Source organism: Salmo trutta, chromosome 15, assembly GCF_901001165.1.
Source record: "Salmo trutta chromosome 15, fSalTru1.1, whole genome shotgun sequence".
In the NCBI taxonomy this organism is placed as follows: domain Eukaryota; kingdom Metazoa; phylum Chordata; class Actinopteri; order Salmoniformes; family Salmonidae; genus Salmo; species Salmo trutta.
Genome location: NC_042971.1, coordinates 51,186,408 through 51,206,250, shown reverse-complemented (window position 1 = coordinate 51,206,250; position 19,843 = coordinate 51,186,408). Strand labels below are relative to the sequence as shown.

The 19,843-nt window shown below is 42.7% G+C and overlaps 1 protein-coding gene across 4 annotated transcripts in view; it reads right to left on the bottom strand.

Moving 5' to 3' along the window:
* The window catches only part of LOC115149278 (ras-specific guanine nucleotide-releasing factor 2), a 68,830-nt gene extending 51,567 nt beyond the window's left edge, over window positions 1-17,263 (bottom strand). For 2 of the 4 annotated variants that reach the window (XM_029691994.1, XM_029691995.1), the window contains exons 1-6: window positions 16,498-17,262; window positions 8,611-8,717; window positions 6,906-7,053; window positions 5,971-6,060; window positions 5,605-5,858; window positions 5,406-5,485 (exon numbers count right to left, since the gene is read on the bottom strand). In XM_029691994.1, coding sequence (XP_029547854.1) covers window positions 5,406-5,485; window positions 5,605-5,858; window positions 5,971-6,060; window positions 6,906-7,053; window positions 8,611-8,717; window positions 16,498-16,776 — 958 coding nt within the window. In that variant the 5' untranslated portion in view covers window positions 16,777-17,262. Of the gene's footprint in view, window positions 1-5,405; window positions 5,486-5,604; window positions 5,859-5,970; window positions 6,061-6,905; window positions 7,054-8,610; window positions 8,718-16,404 lie in introns of all 4 variants that reach the window. The other 2 variants (XM_029691997.1, XM_029691996.1) reach the window with 2 other exon arrangements.
* Between the last annotated feature and the right edge of the window lie 2,580 nt (window positions 17,264-19,843).

The window sequence follows — 19,843 nt, the reverse complement described above, 5'->3', positions numbered from 1 at the left end:
AATCAGCCAAGACCTCAGAAAAAAAATTGTAGACCTCCACAAGTCTGGTTCATCCTTGGGAGCAATTTCCAAATGCCTGAAGGTACCACGTTCATCTGTACAAACAATAGTACGCAAGTATAAACACCATGGGACCACGCAGCCGTCATACAGCTCAGGAAGGAGACGCGTTCTGTCTCCTAGAGATGAATGTACTTTGGTGTGAAACGTACAAATCAATTCCAGAACAACAGCAAAGGACCTTGTGAAGATGCTGGAGGAAAAAGGTACAAAAGTATCTATATCCACAGTAAAACGAGTCCTATATTGACATAACCTGAAAGGCCGCTCAGCAAGGAAGAAGCCACTGCTCCAAAACCACCATAAAAAAGCCAGACTACGGTTTACAACTGCACATGGGGACAAAGATATTACTTTTTGGAGAAATGTCCTCTGGTCTGATGAAACAAAAATAGAACTGTTTGGCCATAATGACCATCGTTTTGTTTGGAGGAAAAAGGGGGAGGCTTGCAAGCCGAAGAACACCATCCCAACCGTGATGCACGGGGGTGGCAGCATCATGTTGTGGGGGTGCTTTGCTGCAGGAGGGACTGGTGCACTTCACAAAATAGATGACATCATGAGGGAGGAAAATGATGTGGATATATTGAAGCAACATCTCAAGACATCAGTCAGAAAGTTAAAGCTTGGTCACAAATGGGTCTTCCAAATTGACAATGACCCCAAGCATACTTCCAAAGTTGTGGCAAAATGGCTTAAGGACAACAAAGTCAAGGTATTGGAGTGGCCATCACAAAGCCCTGACCTCAATCCTATAAAACATTTGTGAGCAAAACTGAAAAAGCGTGTGCGAGCAAGGAGACCTACAAACCTTACTCAGTTACACCAGCTCCGTCAGGAGGAATGGGCCAAAATTCACCCAACTATTGTGGGAAGCTTGTGGAAGGCTACCCTAAACGTTTGACCCAAGTTAAACCATTTAAAGGCAATGCTACCAAATACTAATTGAGTGTATGTAAACGTCTGACCCACTGGGAATGTTATCAAAGAAATGAAAGCTGAAATAAATCATTCTCTCTACTATTATTCTGACATTTCAAATTCTTAAAATAAAGTGGTGATCCTAACCTACCTGACAGGGAATTTTTACTGGGATTAAATGTCAGGAATTGTGAAAATCTGAGTTTAAATGTATTTGGCTAATTTGTATGTAAACTTCCGACTTCAACTGTATATGGGGCATACAACAATCTCAGCTCTGTAGATTTTGCAAAGTGTCACGTCCTGACCAGCAGAGGGAGGTGTTGTGTAGTTTTTGGTCAGGACGTGGTAGAGTATGTCTGTGTATGTGTGTTCTGGGTGTTGTGTTTCTATGTGGGTCTGTGTGGCTCCCGATCAGGGACAGCTGGTTATCGTTGTTCCTGATTGGGAGTCATATAATTAGGAGTATGTTTGTCACTTGGGTTTGTGGGTGGTTGAGTTAACACTGCTATTCGTTTTGTTCGTATGTAGCCTGTCGTGAGTGTTTATTGTTTTCTGTGTATACTTTACTTAATTATATTAAAAGATGAGTATCCACATTCCGCATGCAGTTTGGTCTCTTCAACACGGCTTCAACATTTATGACACAAAGAGACAGAATCACTAGAAATGTATTATGGTATGCCCCTATGTAACTTGTTTCTGGTCACAGGTTCAGGAATGGTAATAAATATCACAACTTTCACTTAAAATGAACCTTACAAATAGCAGTGTTGAGCAATTTGGAAAGCCATAGTCAGTCAATAAATAATATAATAATACTCGTGGGAAAGATTTGAATCTTTAGCTCACAATCTATGGATATTATACAATTAGAAAGAATCAAAATGTATGTAAAACATCACAGCACATTTTAAAAATATATGGCACATGGAAACCAAATGTGGGTGGTCTATGGTGATAGGTGGGATGGGCTGAGGGGTGGGATTAAAGAGTTTATGTTTGGTAATGTATTATTGTTATGTGATTGCTTTATATAAAAGTACCATGTATTTAACATGTATATGTAAAATGTATGTATATGTAGCAGAAAAGCTGTAAAAAAACAGAAGATATGACTCCCTGGTGAGGAAGACGAGCACACAGATGAGCTTTCCTGAGGCTTTCCTGAGGTTTCTAACAGTTTGAGCAGGAATTCTTCAGTTGTGCAAACCCACAGCTTAATCAGCTGTCTGGGTAGCTGGTCTCAGACGATCCCGCAGGTGAAGAACTTGGATGTGAAGGTCCTGGGCTGGCGTGGTTACAGGTGGTCTGCAGTTGTGAGGCCGGTTGGACGTACTGCCAAATTCTCTAAAATGACATTGGAGGTGGCTTATGGTAGAGAAATGTGTTAATTCTCTGGCAACAGCTCTGGTGGACATTGCGGCAGTCAGCATTCCAATTGCACACTCACTCATAACTTCAGACATCTGTGGCATTGCGTTGTGTGACAAAACTGCACATTTTACAGTGGCCTATTATTGCCCCCAGCACAAGGTGCACCTGTGTAATGATCATAGTGTTTAATCATCTTCTTGACATGCCACACTTGTCACGTGGATGGATTATCTTGGCAAAGGAGAAATGCTCACTAACAGTGATGTAAACAAATTTATGTAAACTGGAGTCCATGTAAACTGGAAACCACATATCCTGAGGCTGCATTTATTGTAGCTGGGGATTTTAACAAGGCTAATCTGAAAACAAGGCTCCCTAAATTTTATCAGCATATCGAATGCGTGACCTGGGCTGGCAAAATTCTGGATCATTGTTACTCTAACTTCGCCGATGCATACAAAGCCCTACCTCGCCCTCCTTTCGGCAAATCAGACCACGACTCCATTTTGTTGCTCCCAGCCTATAGACAGAAACTAAAACAGGAAACGCCTGTGCTCAGGTCTGTTCAACTCTGGTCCGACCAATCTGATTCCATGCTTCAAGATTGCTTCGATCACGTAGACTGGGATATATTCCCGGATAGCGTCGAACAACAACATTGATGTATACGCTGATTCGGAGAGCGAGTTTATTAGCAAGTGCATTGGTGATGTTGTACCCACGGCAACTATTAAAACCTTCCCCAACCAGAAACCGTGGCTTGATGGCAGCATTCTCGCAAAACTGAAAGCGCGAACCACTGCTTTTAATCAGGGCAAGGCAACCGGAAACATGACCGAATACAAACAGTGTAGCTATTCCCTCCGCAAGGCAATCAAACAACCTAAGCGTCAGTATAGAGACAAAGTAGAGTCGCAATTCAACGGCTCAGACACGAGAGGTATGTGGCAAGGTCTACAGTCAATCATGGACTACAAAAAGAAAACCAGCCCCGTCGCGGACCCCGATGTCTTGCTCCCAGAAAAACGAAATAACTTCTTTGCTCGCTTTGAGGACAATACACGGCCCACTACCAAAACCTGTGGGCTCTCCATCACCGCAGCCAACGTGAGTAAAACATTTAAACGTGTTAACCCTCGCAAGGCTGCCGGCCCAGACGGCATTCCTACCGCGTCCTCAGAGCATGCGCAGACCAGCTGGCTGGTGTGTTTACGGACATATTCAATCAATCCATATCCCAGTCTGCTGTTCCCACATGCTTCAAGAGGGCCACCAGTGTTCCTTTCCCCAAGAAAGCTAAGGTAACTGAGCTAAACGACTATCACTTCCATCATCATGAAGTCCCTTGAGAGACTAGTCAAGGATCATATCACCTCCACCCTACCTGACACCCTAGACCCACTCCAATTTGCTTACCGCCCCAATAGGTCCACAGACAACGCAATCACACTGCACACTGCCCTATCCCATCTGGACAAGAGGAATACCTAGAGCTCAGCATTTAACACCATAGCACCCTCCAAACTCGTCATTAAGCTCGAGACCCAGACCCGCCCTGTGCAACTTGGTCCTGGATTTCCTGACGGGACGCCCCCCAGGTGGTAAGGGTAGGAAACAACATCTCCACCCTGCTGATCCTCAACACTGGGGCCCCACAAGGGTGCATTCTCAGCCCTCTCCTGTATTCCCTGTTCACCCATGACTGAGTGGCCATGCATGCCTCCAACTCAATCATCAAGTTTGCAGACGACACTACAGTGGTAGGCTTGATTACCAACAACGACGAGATGGCCTACAGGGAGGAGGTAAGGGCCCTCGGAGTGTGGTGTCAGGAAAATAACCTCTCACTCAATGTCAAAAAAACAAAGGAGATGATCTTGGACTTCAGGAAACAGCAGAGGGAGCACCCCCCTATCCACATCGACGGGACAGCAGTGGAGAAGGTGGAAAGTTTTAAGTTCCTCGGCGTACACATCACGGACAAATGGAAATGGTCCACCCACACAGACAGCATGGTGAAGAAGGCGCAGCAGCACCTCTTCAACCTCAGGAGGCTGAAGAAATTTGATTTGTCACCAAAAACACTCACAAATTTTTACAGATGCACAATCGAGAGCATCCTGTCGGACTGTATCACCGCCTGGTACGGCAACTGCTCCGCCCATAACCGCAAGGCTCTCCAGAGGGTAGAGTGGTCTGCACCACGCATCACCGGGGGCAAACTACCTGCCCTCCAGGACACCTACACCACCCGATGTCACAGGAAGGCCAAAAGATCATCAAGGACAACAACCACCCGAGCCACTGCCTGTTCACCCCGCTATCATCCAGAAGGCGAGGTCAGTACAGGTGCATCAAAGCTGGCACCGAGAGACTGAAAAACAGCTTCTATCTCAAGGCCATCAGACTGTTAAACAGCCATCACTAACATTGAGTGGCTGCTGCCAACATACTGACTGAAATCTCTAGCCACTTTAATAATTACATTTGGATGTAATAAATGTATCACTAGTCACTTTAAACAATGCCACTTTATATAATGCCTACATACCCTACATTACTCAACTCATATGTATATACTGTACTCTATACCATCTACTGCATTTTGCCTATGCCGTTTGGCCATCGCTCATCCATATATTTGTATGTACATATTCTTATTCATTTCTTTACACTTATGTGTAAAAAGTAGTTGTTGTGAAATTGTTAGATTACTTGTTAGATATTACTGCATGGTCGGAACTAGAAGCACAAACATTTCGCTACATTCGCATTAATATCTGCTAACCATATGTATGTGACCAATAAAACTGGATTCGATTTGTGCACACATTTTTGTGTATCGAAAATACATGGGATCTTTTATTTCAGCTCATGAAACATGGGACCAACACTTTACTTGCTACATTCATATGTTTGTTCATAGCTAGATTCATGCACAGATCCTAGAAATACAATACATTGATAGAACAGGTCACAAGACGATTCCATATTGATAATCGAAGAGGTCAGCATTAAATAACCCACTGTTTGAGCACTCTACTCACCCAGCACCAGAGTGGGCCAGTTGGCTATCCGAGCCTTCAGCCCCTGGTGGAAGATCTCATGGAGGAACATGATGGTCTCACTGAGGACAGAGAGAAGAAGAAGAGATGTAGTTGAGATCTCAGGCCTACCAGGTGAAGAAGATGCTTCTGACATCGTAGTCTGTGTGTGTGTGCGTGCTTTCATATGTATGTGTGTTACCTGTTGAGGAAGATGCTGCTGACGTCATCGTGGCTGATGGGAGGTTTCTTGGAGCTGGCGGCCATACGTAGCGGCCTGAGGAAGAAGTTGACCAGGACAGAGAGCTGGCATACGTACTCTGTCTCTGCCTCCACCATGTTAAATACAATGTGGTTCCTCTTCCTCATGTTCTCAGCTTGTGGAGAGCAGATGTAGTCCTGAACAATGATCTTCCACTTCCTCCGACACAGCCAGCCTCGCATGAAACTCTGGACCTGGAGGGGAGACAGGACACACCGGTCAGAATACACATATAAATATAGGTCAGAATACCTATCAAAACCTTGAGGGAAAGTAATCAAATACTGTGAAGACAATTGCTGATACCTTTTTGATTTTTTTAATGTCTGGATCCTCCTCCTCTTGATTAGTCTGGCAAGGCAGCATCCTTTCCTTTTCCTTATTCAACAGTACGATCTCAAAGAACACAGTCAACAGTCAGATCCATGTGAGTGTGTGTGTATGTGTGTGTGCGTATGTGTGGCTGTGTGTGTGTGTGTCTGTGTGTGTGTGTGTGTGTGTGTGTGTGTGTGTGTGTGTGTGTGTGTGTGTGTGTGTGTGTGTGTCTGTGTGGCATTGGTGTAAAGTCCTCAAGTAGTTTTTTGGGGGTTATCTGTACTTTACGTTACTATTTATATTTGGGGCAACTTTTACTTTTACTTCACTACATTCCTAAAGAAAATTATGTACTTTTTACTCCATACATTTTCCATGACACCCAAAAGTACTCGTTACATTTTGAATGCTTAGCAGGACAGGAAAATGGTCCAATTTACACACTTATCAAGAGAACATCCCATGTCATCTACTGCCTCTGATCTGGTGGACTCACTAAACACAAATACATCTTTTATAAATTATGTCTGAGTGTTGGAGTGTGCCTTTGGCTATCTGTAAATTTTAAAAACAATAAAATGGTGCTGTCTGCTTTGCTTAATATAAGAGATTTGAAATTATTTATACTTTTACTTTTGATACTTAAGTATATTTAGAACCAAATACTTTTAGACTTTTACTAAAGTAATATTTTACTGGGTGACTTCCACTTTACTTGAGTAACTTTCCATTAAGGTATCTATACTTTTACTTAAGTATGACCATTGGGTAATTTTTCCACCACTGGCTATGTGTGTGTGGCTGCGTATGTGTGTGCGGTGTGCATGTGTGTCTATGTGTGTGTATGTATGTATGTATGTATGTATGTATGTATGTGTATGTATGTATGTATGCATGCATGTATGTATGTGTATGAGTGTGTGTACCTCTGCTTTCAGCCTCTCTATCTCTGTGTCCTGGTCCTCTAGCTGGGTGCGTAGCTGGTTGGCTGCCACCTTCTCTGTCTCCATGATCAGGACCAGGTGGATGTACTTCTGCATCAGGACCTCGCGTTCAATGATGATGTCAGAGTAACTAGAGGTGGAATGGTAAGTGTTGAATGTTAAAACTAAGTTGACATGGTGAACATTGCGCAGTGAACATCACAAAAGCATTACGCTCGATACATATTACCAAGAAACATCATTTTCAAAGTTAACATTATAGCATTAATTTATTCATAATCCATCAATGTTAATTAGTAACAGCAGAACATACACATCTAGTTCAGTGGCAGTCTCTGGGAGGGAGGGAGGTGTAGAGAGAGCGAGACAGAGATGTTATGATTAGTGGGATCAAGAGAAGAGACAGAGAGAGCGAGGCAGAGTGTTGAGGTCAGGGCTGTGTTGTAATCACTGTGGCAGTACAGCACCAAAGTGTGACCTAAATGTGAACTGCTCTGAGCAGAGCATGCACAGACACACACACACACACACACAGCCACACACACACACACACACACACACACACACACACACACACACACACACACACACACACACACACACACTGTGGCGGATGAATCAGAATTAGTTGGGTAACATAGATAATTAAGATGTTTTATTTGCATAATATGCTTATGTGAGATACTTGTCATTAGAATGTATCCCTTTGGACTCTGGTGTTGACAGTTGCACGTCTTCCCTTATCTAGGGCTCAGTCACTTGGGGCCCAGAGAGGGGAGAGGTCAGGCTTGTCTTTCACATGTCCCTGGTGCTATGCAGAATATCAGAAAGGGAAGAGGACAGAATGGAACATTGTCTACATATGTGTGTGTGTCTTACTGAGGATGGGCCTCTATGAGATAGCACTGACAGAGGAGATTTACGATGGCTTTGGGTAATAAAGCCTAAAGAGCATTCCAGAGGACATGAGCTAATGGTTCTGTTCTATACCGTACCAGGAGAGACGGTTCCAGTTTGGAGTAGGAGGACCAGACACTGGTCTATACAATGAAAACTGTTGACACAGCAGTTGCTGTCTGCTATGTTTTATAGATATCTTTCATACAAAACTTTGCCTTGTGACCCATTCTATGTATCTGTGGTTCATCATGTACGTTGAGAGGGGTGTATCTTGGCTATAAAAGATCTTTGTACTTTTGTGTAGTCACTTTCAATGGTTCATTAGAGATAGCGCAACATTGAAAGTCAAGTGCTTTTGCAAAGCTCTTATTATTAAAGATGTAGTTTAAGTATAACTCTGATTGGTGTGTGAAGTTTGTAACTCTCCTCATTTGGTAATGCAGAAATTAGCCACCACAACACACACACACACACACACACACACACACACACACACACACACACACACACACCTCTTACAAATGGAGCAGACATGTGGAGAGGGGATTGTGTGTGTGTGTGTGTTTAGCGTGTGGATCACTATACAGTCACTGTGTGTCTTAGAGTAGATCAAGCCACACTGTCTACTTAGGGGAGAGTCAGCTGTTGAATTTACATGTGTCATGAGTACAACAAGCAAGCCAGACCCAAATCAAGCCCTAACTCATATCCTTCCCCTAGCCCCTAGCTGCTACCTCTTGTAAAGAGGTGTTGAGGTTTTGTTGTTGGATAGACTCCACCCTCTTACCTGGCCTGTTGGATATACTCCACCCACTTATTGCATTCTGACTCCTCCTCTGTCCGCAGCTCCAGAGGCTTCTGACCGTCATGGCCAAACACCACCAGGAAGTAGTGCTGGAGGAAACAGGAAACAGAAATACTATTACAAGGAAGTAAACAGGAAATAGAATCAACATGTGAAGGTGCTACTCAATCAATTGCAGGTATCAGATCAAATCAAATCAAAGTTTATTGGTCACGTGCGCCGAATACAACAGGTGTAGACCTTACAGTGAAATGCTTACTTACAGGCTCTAACCAACAGTGCAAAAAAAGGTATTAGGTGAACAACAGGTAAGTAAAGAAATAAAAACAACAGTAAAAAAGACAGTGAAAAGGCTATATACAGTAGCGAGTCTATAACAGTTGCGAGGCTATATACAGTAGCGAGTCTATAACAGTAGTGAGGCTACATACAGACACCGGTTAGTCAGGCTGATTGAGGTAGTATGTACATGCAGATGTGGTTAAAGTGACTATGCATATATGATGAACAGAGAGTAGCAGTAGCGTAAAAGAGGGATTGGTTGTAGTGCTTTCAGAAGTGTTTGACACATTCACACACACACATAGACACACACACACACACACACACGTAGACACATACTTAGACACATACACAAGTTGCTCTTTCTCTGACAGGAATCCGATTAACACGCAATTTCCTCCATGTTAGGCGTTCCCACCACATAAACAATACTCTCAGAATATAAAGAATGAGTTAATTGTTTAAAACGTTTAAAAAAATGTAGAGAACATTTCTTGAGTCCTTGCCACTGGGCATGAAAACAGGAAATGTCATCCCAAATGACCCCTTCTATCTGTGACTCAGTTCACTGACCAAAACACATTAGAGGGAACAGGAGAGTGCTATAACGGTCATAGTACAGAACCAGGTTTCCTGCAATATAAACAATTGTCTTATTTACCCATATGGCCCCATATGGATATTCAGTGGGCAAGGTGGGCACGGGCTAGCCCACAGCAATCCCACATCAGCCCAATTAATACATTCCTATTAAATAGCAAAGGCTCATCGACCTAATGTGGGCAGCCCACATGGGGACAATATTTTAGCCCGGACTGGGCCCACATTGTCAATCAAATCAAATCAAATCATTGTGTCAATGTGGACATGTCTGCTGGGTAACTACTGTGTTCTGCCCACCCATTCCTTGGTAGGAAAGGAGAGTGACTGTTTATGTAAGAAAGACTGTGAAAAGAATGTCTCTATTCTATTCTATTTGACAATATTGTTACATTTTGAATGTTCAATTTCTATTTTAAATTAGAATGTAATTTAATAAAATTATTAATCTAATGTCACCACTGATCTGCTTATTTAGAAAATAAAGATGTGAATCTGTATCCGATACATAAAATGCTGGACTCAATGACAATATGTTTTCATAGAATTAGATTCAAATTCCACCACAAGCTGTTGTTTATATCAAATAAAATCAGATGATACAAAAATGTGTATGTATATAAGCGGGTAAGAGACACTAGCGTGTTTGCCTGTTAAGAGACCAGAGAGAGGCTTAAGGGCTTGTTTGTGTTGTGTGTGTATATGTGTGTGTGTGTGTGTGTGTGTGTGTGTGTGTGCGTGTGTGTGGATGTATTTGTGTGTGCAGGTTACATAACGACCAGGGCTTGTGCAGCTTCTTACTGCTGTTAATCCGGCCTCCCCAGCCAAAGGCCTGCTGTCAGCTGGGGGATAACAATGAGAGAGAGAGTACTTTTATTTTAGTATTTGGCCCAAAACAAGTACTTTTATTTTAGTATTTGAATGGTTATTTGTAAAAACCAAATAGTCTACCAAATTGTATTCAAGGGTATTTTCAAATACTTATTTGTTATGCTATTTTCAAATACCTGGGATAAATGCATGGGTGTGTATTTGAGTATTTCCAAATACATAAAAATATTCAACTACTTGTCTAAAAATATTTCTGAATACTCACTTTGAAAGTATGTGAAAGTAACAGATATTTTAAATAGTATTTGAACCCAGGTCTTGTGTGTGTGAATGTGTGTGTGTTCATGCATTTTAATGTGTGTGTTAATGTGAGGACAGATGAATGATTTCTGCTGGTTAGCTGGCTATCATGGCTGCTTACAGCAGCAAAACACACACATGTCCCCCCAACCGCCCCTCTCTCTCTCTCTGGTTGATTTTTGTGGTATTATATGCTGGTTCTAAATGTAGTTTCATTGCTTTACTTGACCTAACAAAATGGTCTCTCATCTTCTCTCAGTCGCTCTGTAACTGTCACAATCAGTCAGACACCATCACAGCAGAGATTCACACACAAAACCTCTAAAACCCTCCCTTCAGTCCCTCCTCCTCTTCTCATCACAATAAATACTGTCAATCACATCCCAGCGCGCTCTCTCTCCTCATCATCTACATTTCTCTCTACTCATCTTCAGCCTCTCTCTCTCTCCTCATCATCTACATTTCTCTCTACTCATCTTCAGCCTCTCTCTCCTCATCATCTACATTTCTCTCTACTCATCTTCAGCCTCTCTCTCTCTCCTCATCATCTACATTTCTCTCTACTCTTCAGCCTCTCTCTCTCCTCATCATCTACATTTCTCTCTACTCATCTTCAGCCTCTCTCTCTCCTCATCATCTACATTTCTCTCTACTCTTCAGCCTCTCTCTCCTCATCATCTACATTTCTCTCTACTCATCTTCAGCCTCTCTCTCCTCATCATCTACATTTCTCTCTACTCTTCAGCCTCTCTCTCCTCATCATCTACATTTCTCTCTACTCTTCAGCCTCTCTCTCTACTCATCATCTACATTTCTCTCTACTCATCTTCAGCCTCTCTCTCTCCTCATCATCTACATTTCTCTCTACTCTTCAGCCTCTCTCTCCTCATCATCTACATTTCTCTCTACTCATCTTCAGCCTCTCTCTCCTCATCATCTACATTTCTGTCTACTCATCTTCAGCCTCTCTCTCTCCTCATCATCTACATTTCTCTCTACTCATCTTCAGCCTCTCTCTCTCTCCTCATCATCTACATTTCTCTCTACTCATCTTCAGCCTCTCTCTCTCTCCTCACCATCTACATTTCTCTCTACTCATCTTCAGCCTCTCTCTCTCTCCTCATCATCTACATTTCTCTCTACTCATCTTCAGCCTCTCTCTCCTCATCATCTACATTTCTCTCTACTCATCTTCAGCCTCTCTCTCTCTACTCATCATCTACATTTCTCTCTACTCATCTTCAGCCTCTCTCTCTCTCCTCATCATCTACATTTCTGTCTACTCATCTTCAGCCTCTCTCTCTCTACTCATCATCTACATTTCTCTCTACTCATCTTCAGCCTCTCTCTCTCTCCTCATCATCTACATTTCTCTCTACTCATCTTCAGCCTCTCTCTCTCTCCTCATCATCTACATTTCTCTCTACTCATCTTCAGCCTCTCTCTCTCCTCACCATCTACATTTCTCTCTACTCATCTTCAGCCTCTCTCTCTCTCCTCATCATCTACATTTCTGTCTACTCATCTTCAGCCTCTCTCTCCTCACCATCTACATTTCTCTCTACTCATCTTCAGCCTCTCTCTCTCTTCATCATCTACATTTCTCTCTACTCATCTTCAGCCTCTCTCTCTCTCCCTCAATCCATCCATCTTTCACTATTTCCCCAGCCTCCTCTTAGCCTTATCATCTCTCATTCTCTCCCTCATTCTCTTTTTCTCTAATTATCTCTCCCCCTCTTTCTGAGAAAACTTGTAGGCTACCTTACATAACATTTCTTGAAGTGCTTCTGTGTGTGTATGGTGTGTTGACAGCGATGTGTGGGTGTGTGAGAGAGTGTGTGTGTGTGTGTGTGTGTGTGTGTGTGTGTGTGTGTGTGTGTGTGATGTGTTCTAAAACTGTGCCACTTCAACCAACAACCATGGTAACCATGGTAACCCATCAATCAGCCAACTGGCTGGCGCTGAAGTAGCCATCTTATTAGCACAAAGAACTTTCCTCTGCGGAGAGGTATATTATATAACAACTTACATAAAGAGAGAGATCAGAAAGAGAGAGAAAGACAGAGATAGAGAGAGACAGAGAGACAAAGACAGACAGAGAGAGACAGACAGAGAGACAGAGAACGCAAGAGAGAGACAGAGACAGGCAGTGAGACAGACAGAGACAGACAGACAGACAGACAGACAGACAGACAGACAGACAGACAGACAGACAGACAGACAGACAGACAGACAGACAGACAGACAGACAGACAGAGAGCGCGCGAGGGAGAGAGACAGGCAGTGAGACAGACAGAGAGAGACAGAGAGAGAGACAGACAGACAGAGAGAGAAACAGAGAGAGAGAGAGAGAGGTAGACAGAGAGACAAATAAAGAGAGCGAGAGAGACAGACAGAGAGACAGACAGACAGAGACAGACAAACAGATAAAACAGAGAGACAGAGAGAGAGAGAGAGAGAGACAGAACACTTACAGGCAGGCAGTATTCCCTATATTTTTGCAGCCCCTCCCTACCCTCCTTTGCTCGTCCTCCATATAAAACAATTCATGCTTTATTTGGCCTCATTTGCATCTGCAGCTCTCAATGTTGCTTCAGGGTCCTTTGCACGCCCTCCTCCCAAAAGCATTAAAGGAAACACTGATTCCCAAACTGCTGCTGTTTGCTAATTTACAGTCTGACCCCCCCCAACCCTGCCTTTTCACCAGCGACTGAGCCTTCACATGGAACTACCTCCCCTCTCTGCAGAGTCTACGGCCTCAGAGCCCACAGCCAGGCTACAGAGACACACGCTATCCTCCACTACCTCACAAGACCAACACCACACACACACACAGACAACCAGGACCAGAGACATTAACACAATGCACAGCCCAAACGCCCCAGACACGTACAGTTGCTACAGTAGTTGATAAAGGTTTTTAAATGATGACAACAGCAACTATAAGGAGATGAGGCTGCTGCTAGGCACGATATATTCCAAACTGTACTGCTCAGTGTGTGTGTGTGTGTTTGTGCTATCTGCAATGTTTTTGTCTGGTTTAAATGTTTAATAAAGGCAAAGCAGCTAGCAAGGTACTTCTCTGTGCGGTCATGGGCAGCCTAGCTGTAGGCCTATGGAAAAGAGGGTGCTTTCTAAATCTATGAGTGTCCAGATATCCGTGACCTTTGACCTGTTTGAATCCTTTTCGACTGTAATTGTGATACATAGGATTCAAATAAAGTATCTAATGTGTGTGTGTGTGCACGTGTGTGTTACTGTTTGCGTGTGTGTTACTGTTTGAGTGTCTGTGTGTGTTGTGTGTGTGTGTGTCTGTGTGTGTTTGTGTGTGTGCATGTGTGTGTGTTTGTGTGTCTTTAAAACCCTCTCACTTTGCAGCCTTTGGAGCTGTGTGTTTGTTGTCCACTAAGTGGCCTTTATCCAACAGGACCAAACACTGTATTGTTTGGGATGTACCATGAATATGCTAAGCTGAAGCACCAGGTAGAAATTAATTAGGTTTACAACACCTTAGTAATAATAGCCTTCCCTGTAGCTCAGTTGGTAGAGCGTGGTTTTTCGCAACACCAGGGTTGTGGGTTCGATTCCCACGGGGGGCCAGCACAGGAAAAAAATGTATGAAATTGTATGAAATGTATGCATTCACTACTGTAAGTCGCTCTGGATAAGAGCGTCTGCTAAATGACTAAAATGTAAATGTAATAACATTGTAATAATATATATTGTTATAATACTGTTATAAGACTGTTCTATACCTGTTTGTTGCTCAGCTGTATCAAACCTGTTAAGGAGCATGTTCCCTACTACGTGGTCAAAACGTTGACCTCACACACACTATAACCCAGGGGTTCCCATTCCCAACGTTTGTCTCCCAGGGCCCCTTTTTGCCTTTTAAATACACCACCAAAAGCTTGATTGTGTATAATTTGAGGGACCTAGGAAAGTTTTTATATATTGAAGCTCATTTCCTGCAATTCCACATAGTTTTACAACACTCACGACATCCTTTAGGTAGGCTATTTAATGATAATAAAAATAATAATAATAATGGATAAGGAAAATAAAGTCTAGACCCGATTTCCCCAGATGTTATTCCGCTACCTAATATGTTTTATTATTATAATTTATATTAATCCTCTATTTAAATATACATAGTCTTTTACAGAAAGTGAATATATCAATTGATAGCGACAGAGTCACACATTGTATAACTCCTTGAATTTAAGTCGTAGCTCAGATTCTGAATGTCATAAAGACAAACCATATATCCCCCATGTGCATCAGAGTTGCGTCTTCCTCCAGCGGTTTACAGCTTGTTTCTAGCCAAAAGCATCACAGATTTAAGTGTCATTATAGATCGGTATATAAAATCGCAAATACCCCTCAAATCAAGGAAGGTTCCGCGCCCCCCAGATAACTTTGGGGGGCGCGACCCCTAGATTGGGAACCTCTGCTATAAACCACATGCACACATCACACACATGTCACACACATGTCACACACACACCTGAGCTGAGCAGAATACAGTGCACACAGGAGGTTCAGTGACCTCATTTATAACATGCAATCACTGGAGTAACAGAATCTGAGGGGGGAAGAGAGTGATATACTACAGTTGCAATTTCTCATGTTGCAATAAGGTTTGTTCAATGTTTAATGGAGACATGTGACTACAACTGAGTACCACCAGAGCTAGCTGTGAGAGTTAGATAACGGTGTCAGACATGGGGTGCGGGGAGCATCTGATGTGGCCAAATGTGATCTAATCAATGTGTGTTCCCAACACCAGCAACCACCAACCTCTCAGATAACATGGCCAGATCTGATGTGACAATACAAATCCCTCTTGCTGGTGCCTCCAGGCTATGAGCTAATCACTGCCTTACTAGATGATGATTGCCGTGGTGTGTTGGGGATTTTTGTTGTTGTCCTATTTTCACCAATGAGCTACCCTTCTGATACTTCTGATCTAATTAGTGTTTTCAACTAAAATAAAAATGAAATAAGCACAAGGACCTGGACATGATTTTTGAAGCTAAATGATGTTGATACCCCTGATTTAGAGACTGTAAAGTGATGTTAATATGAAGTGAGTAGCCTATATTTAGTACAGGACACGGATGCAGGTGTTGGTTTCGGGGTCATTTCAAAGGCAGGGGTTGAATACTTTGCCAAGGTGACGTCAAACGACACACACAGACAGATACTGAGTATGCAAAGAGCTTGAGAAACACAGAGATATATACAAATACAGATGAATGGAAAAATATTTATATAAGAAACATTTGCATTGATGTGCATATCCAAAGGTAGACTACTGTACTGTATACAGAGAAAGTGAACATGCTGTCTCCACTCTCCAACTGTGAGGATGTAAAGTAAACAGGAAAACGTCTGTTGCCAGTTACTGACTCCATGCAGCTCATCACAATAACAATGATGTCGGCCAGTAATGGAGCTCTTCATGTGGCTACTGGACTAGTATTTCCATATTTAGCTTCAGTTCACTACATTGGAATATAGTACAGCAACTGTCATGAGGATATGGCAAAGTAGTCTGTGCTGCCATGCTCTAAAATCACAACACGTCTAGTGTAAAGCCACATTTTGAAATATACTACACATTCTACATGTATTCCAGGTAGCATATGGAGGAAATCAATTGTCATCCCTCCATCCAACCTCTCCTCTCAACTAAAGTGCACCTTCTCTGCTTAATCCTCGTCCTTAATCTGTTTTATGTAAGAAAACAGGGAGACAAACCAGTGTCAGCACTGCGAGCAGAGACCAGAACACAGAAGCATGTGTGGTGCACTGCACTACCAGATACCATGGTAACTTGGGTAGCTAGCCCACCTGCTGCTTGTCCACCGTCTCCTTGTTGACGGCGGAGCCTTTGTGCGCGGGAACCCTCTCGCACGTGCACCCCTCCAGCAAATAGATCCCAGAGGGCCGCGTGCTCTGGTCGTTGTCGAAGTAAAAGAGCACATTCTGGTAGAGAGCGAAGTACTTGTCGTTCCACCGACTGTTCTCCGTAGACTTCTTGCTCAGGATACCGCGTTTTGTGCCCTCTTTGCGCGCGACAACCGACAGATATAGAGCGTGGCCCTCATTATATCGCACGCTCTTCTGCATTTTCCGTGAGACCCCTTCTCGCTGTCGATTTCAATAAGTGATCGTTGTTGTTGATGTCATATCTGTGACATCTCTCATATTTTCAAAAAGAGTTGGACAGGAAATGAGAGAGAGGAAGTAGATGTGGAGGAGCGAGAGAGGTAATCCAAGTTTACCACGGACGTGCAGGGAAAAGTTTGGAGTCCTGTCCACCCAGCGCGCTGCAAAGCAGCAGACTCTAGCACCTTCCACTCACTCAGATGGACTCACCAACCAGAAATAAATCTATAAACCCACGTTGCAATGCCTCAAACTTTCAGAAAGTGTTCCAAAGTCCCCAAATGACAAGAAAATGTATATACAAAATGGAAAATCGCAAAATCGCATCGTTCAGGCTGTTGCTGCGTAAAACCAAAATAGATTGAGGGAACAAACGGTGAAAACAGCGCTAATCGGATTTGTCAAGTCGATCTGGACTGGAGCTACTGTCTGTCACTGTAGCATAGCCTGGTTAGTGTCTGACTTTCTGGGCGGGACGACTAACCGTCATTGTACAGTCTAGCTGCAGCGTTTGCGCCTCCCTCGCGCTCAGTTGTGGTAGAAAGGTGAAACTATAGGTTTTACTCAGGGGCGGACTGGGACAAGATTTCGTCCTTGGAATTTTATCCACAACAGCCCACATCACTGCATGTGCCACCAACTCATCACTAACCATACACACACAACCCATTACCACAAATACACCCTACACCCTGACCCTACACACCCGACTTAGACACAGGCAGTAGTGCTGACATATAACATTGGCAGTACAGTACAGATTTCTCAACCATTTCTGTACCAGTGACTGGTGAGACATGGTCCTCTTTTTTAACCAGCTCATGTTGAAAACAAATACAATATGTAAACACACCACTGGAGATACAGCTCATGAGTGGTGTAAAGTACTTAAGTAAAAATACTTGAAAGTACTACTTAAGTCATTTTTTTGTGTGTATCTGTACTTTACTATTTCTAATTTTGACTACTTTTATTTCACTACATTCTTAAATCAAATAATGTACTTTTTCCTCCATACATTTTCCCTGACACCTAAAAGTACTCGTTACACTTTGAATGCTTAGTAGGACATGAAAATGGTCCAATTCAGACACTTATTAAGAGAACATACCTGGTCATATTGCCTTTGATCTGGCAGACTCACTAAATACAAATGCTACGTTTGTAAATTATGTTGGAGTGTTGGAGTGTGGATAAGGGCACAAAAAGTGTGCTGTCTGGTTTGCTTAATATAAGAAACTGAAAATGATTCATACTGTTACTTTTGATACTTAAGAATATTTTAGCAATTACATTCAATTTTGATACTTACATATATTTAAAACCAAATACTTTTAGACTTTTAATCAACTAGTATTTTACTGGGTGACTTTCACAATTTCTTGAGTCATTTTCTATTAGGGTATATTTACTCATACTCAAGTATGACAATTGGTTACTTTTTCTACCACTGCAGCGCACCACTGTGCCTCTGCTATAGCCATTTTGTTACCTCCCTGTTGTGCTGTCTGTCTCATCGTCTTCTCTGCTGTCACTCTGTGCTTCTTCTTGTTTTCTGTCTGTCTGCCTGTCTGCTTACTAAAGACTTATACGTTATTAAAGCAAAGGTAACGACCTAGGCTATATTGCAAATCAGTGGCGGTCGGTGCTGTTGAAGATTACAGGGGATGATTTTGTTTATGAGCACGGCCATATTTCTATTACAGCATATTAGATGACTGTCATGCATATTCCATTAACCCAGCTCAATTTAACATCGAGAGGTTTAGGCTACTACATGATACTCAAATTTTCCCTTTACCCATCATGAGGTTGCTACAACATAGCCTATGAATGAAAGTTTAGGTCGAGAGACAAATTGGAGTAATCAAGGTGACAGACAGTGATACATTCAATACCACCTTGCACACACTTGCCTGCATCTAGCTGATCTAGGGTGTAATTATTAGTCCAAACTGTTGTAAACAAGACTTTATCCCTGTTTCATTACGTTTGCTTCCGTTTAAGAAAAGTTTTTCAGTAGAATTGGCAGAATGAAAACACCCCTGGTCACCCGCAAACACAGTTCACTTTCATAGCAGCCACATACAAAAAGCATTATCACTTTGCTCGTTGTATAATTCTTTCTCGCATCTACACGCTCTCCTCTTCTTACCTCTTCCCTTCACTTGTGGATTTCAGTGCAAAATACAACAGCTGTCTGTGACCAGGCAAAAAAACCTTTCCAAGCCAAACCTTCATACCATAACCACTAACCGCTACACACAGCCTACATCATTGTCACCCTATTAGCTGATGTCATAGTCAACATAGCTACTACAACTAACGCGTTAGTAAACCCGATACAATCACGCAGTACAGTGTACAGCAAGCAGTTTAGCAGTTACACAGGCAGGCCCGGGGGGGGGGGGGGGGGGGGGGGGGCGGCGACCATGAGCCTCCTAGGTTTTGTACTGAAATCAATGTACTCAGAGGAGGACAGAAACTAGCTGTCCTCCGGCTCCACCTTGGTGCTACCCCAGAGAGTGCTGTTGAGGCTACTGTAGACCTTCATTGCAAAACAGTGTGTTATAATCAGTTATTTGGTGACATGAATATGTTTAGTATAGTTTTATCTAAAAAGGATAATGTTTCACTATTTAATTTTTTCTGAAATTCACTGAGTAGGATGGTCCTCCCCTTCCTCCTCTGAGGAGCCTTCACTGTTTCAAATTAGTGCCACATAAGTGTTCCCCTGAATCAACATCAACACCCTGAATCAACATCTAGTGTGAATTACTATTACAGGGCTCCAGAGTAACATTTTCCCCTGGTGTCACTGGTGCCACTAACTTTAACAGTGGGTGGCACCAGCCCATGACAACCTTGTCACAACACAGCTGATTGGCTCGAATGCATTAAGAAGGAAAGAAATTCCACAAATGAACTTTTAACAAGACAAACCTGAAATGCATTCCAGGTGACTACCGCATGAAGCTGGTTGAGAGAATGCCAAGAGTGAGCAAAGCTGTCATCAAGGCAAAGGGTG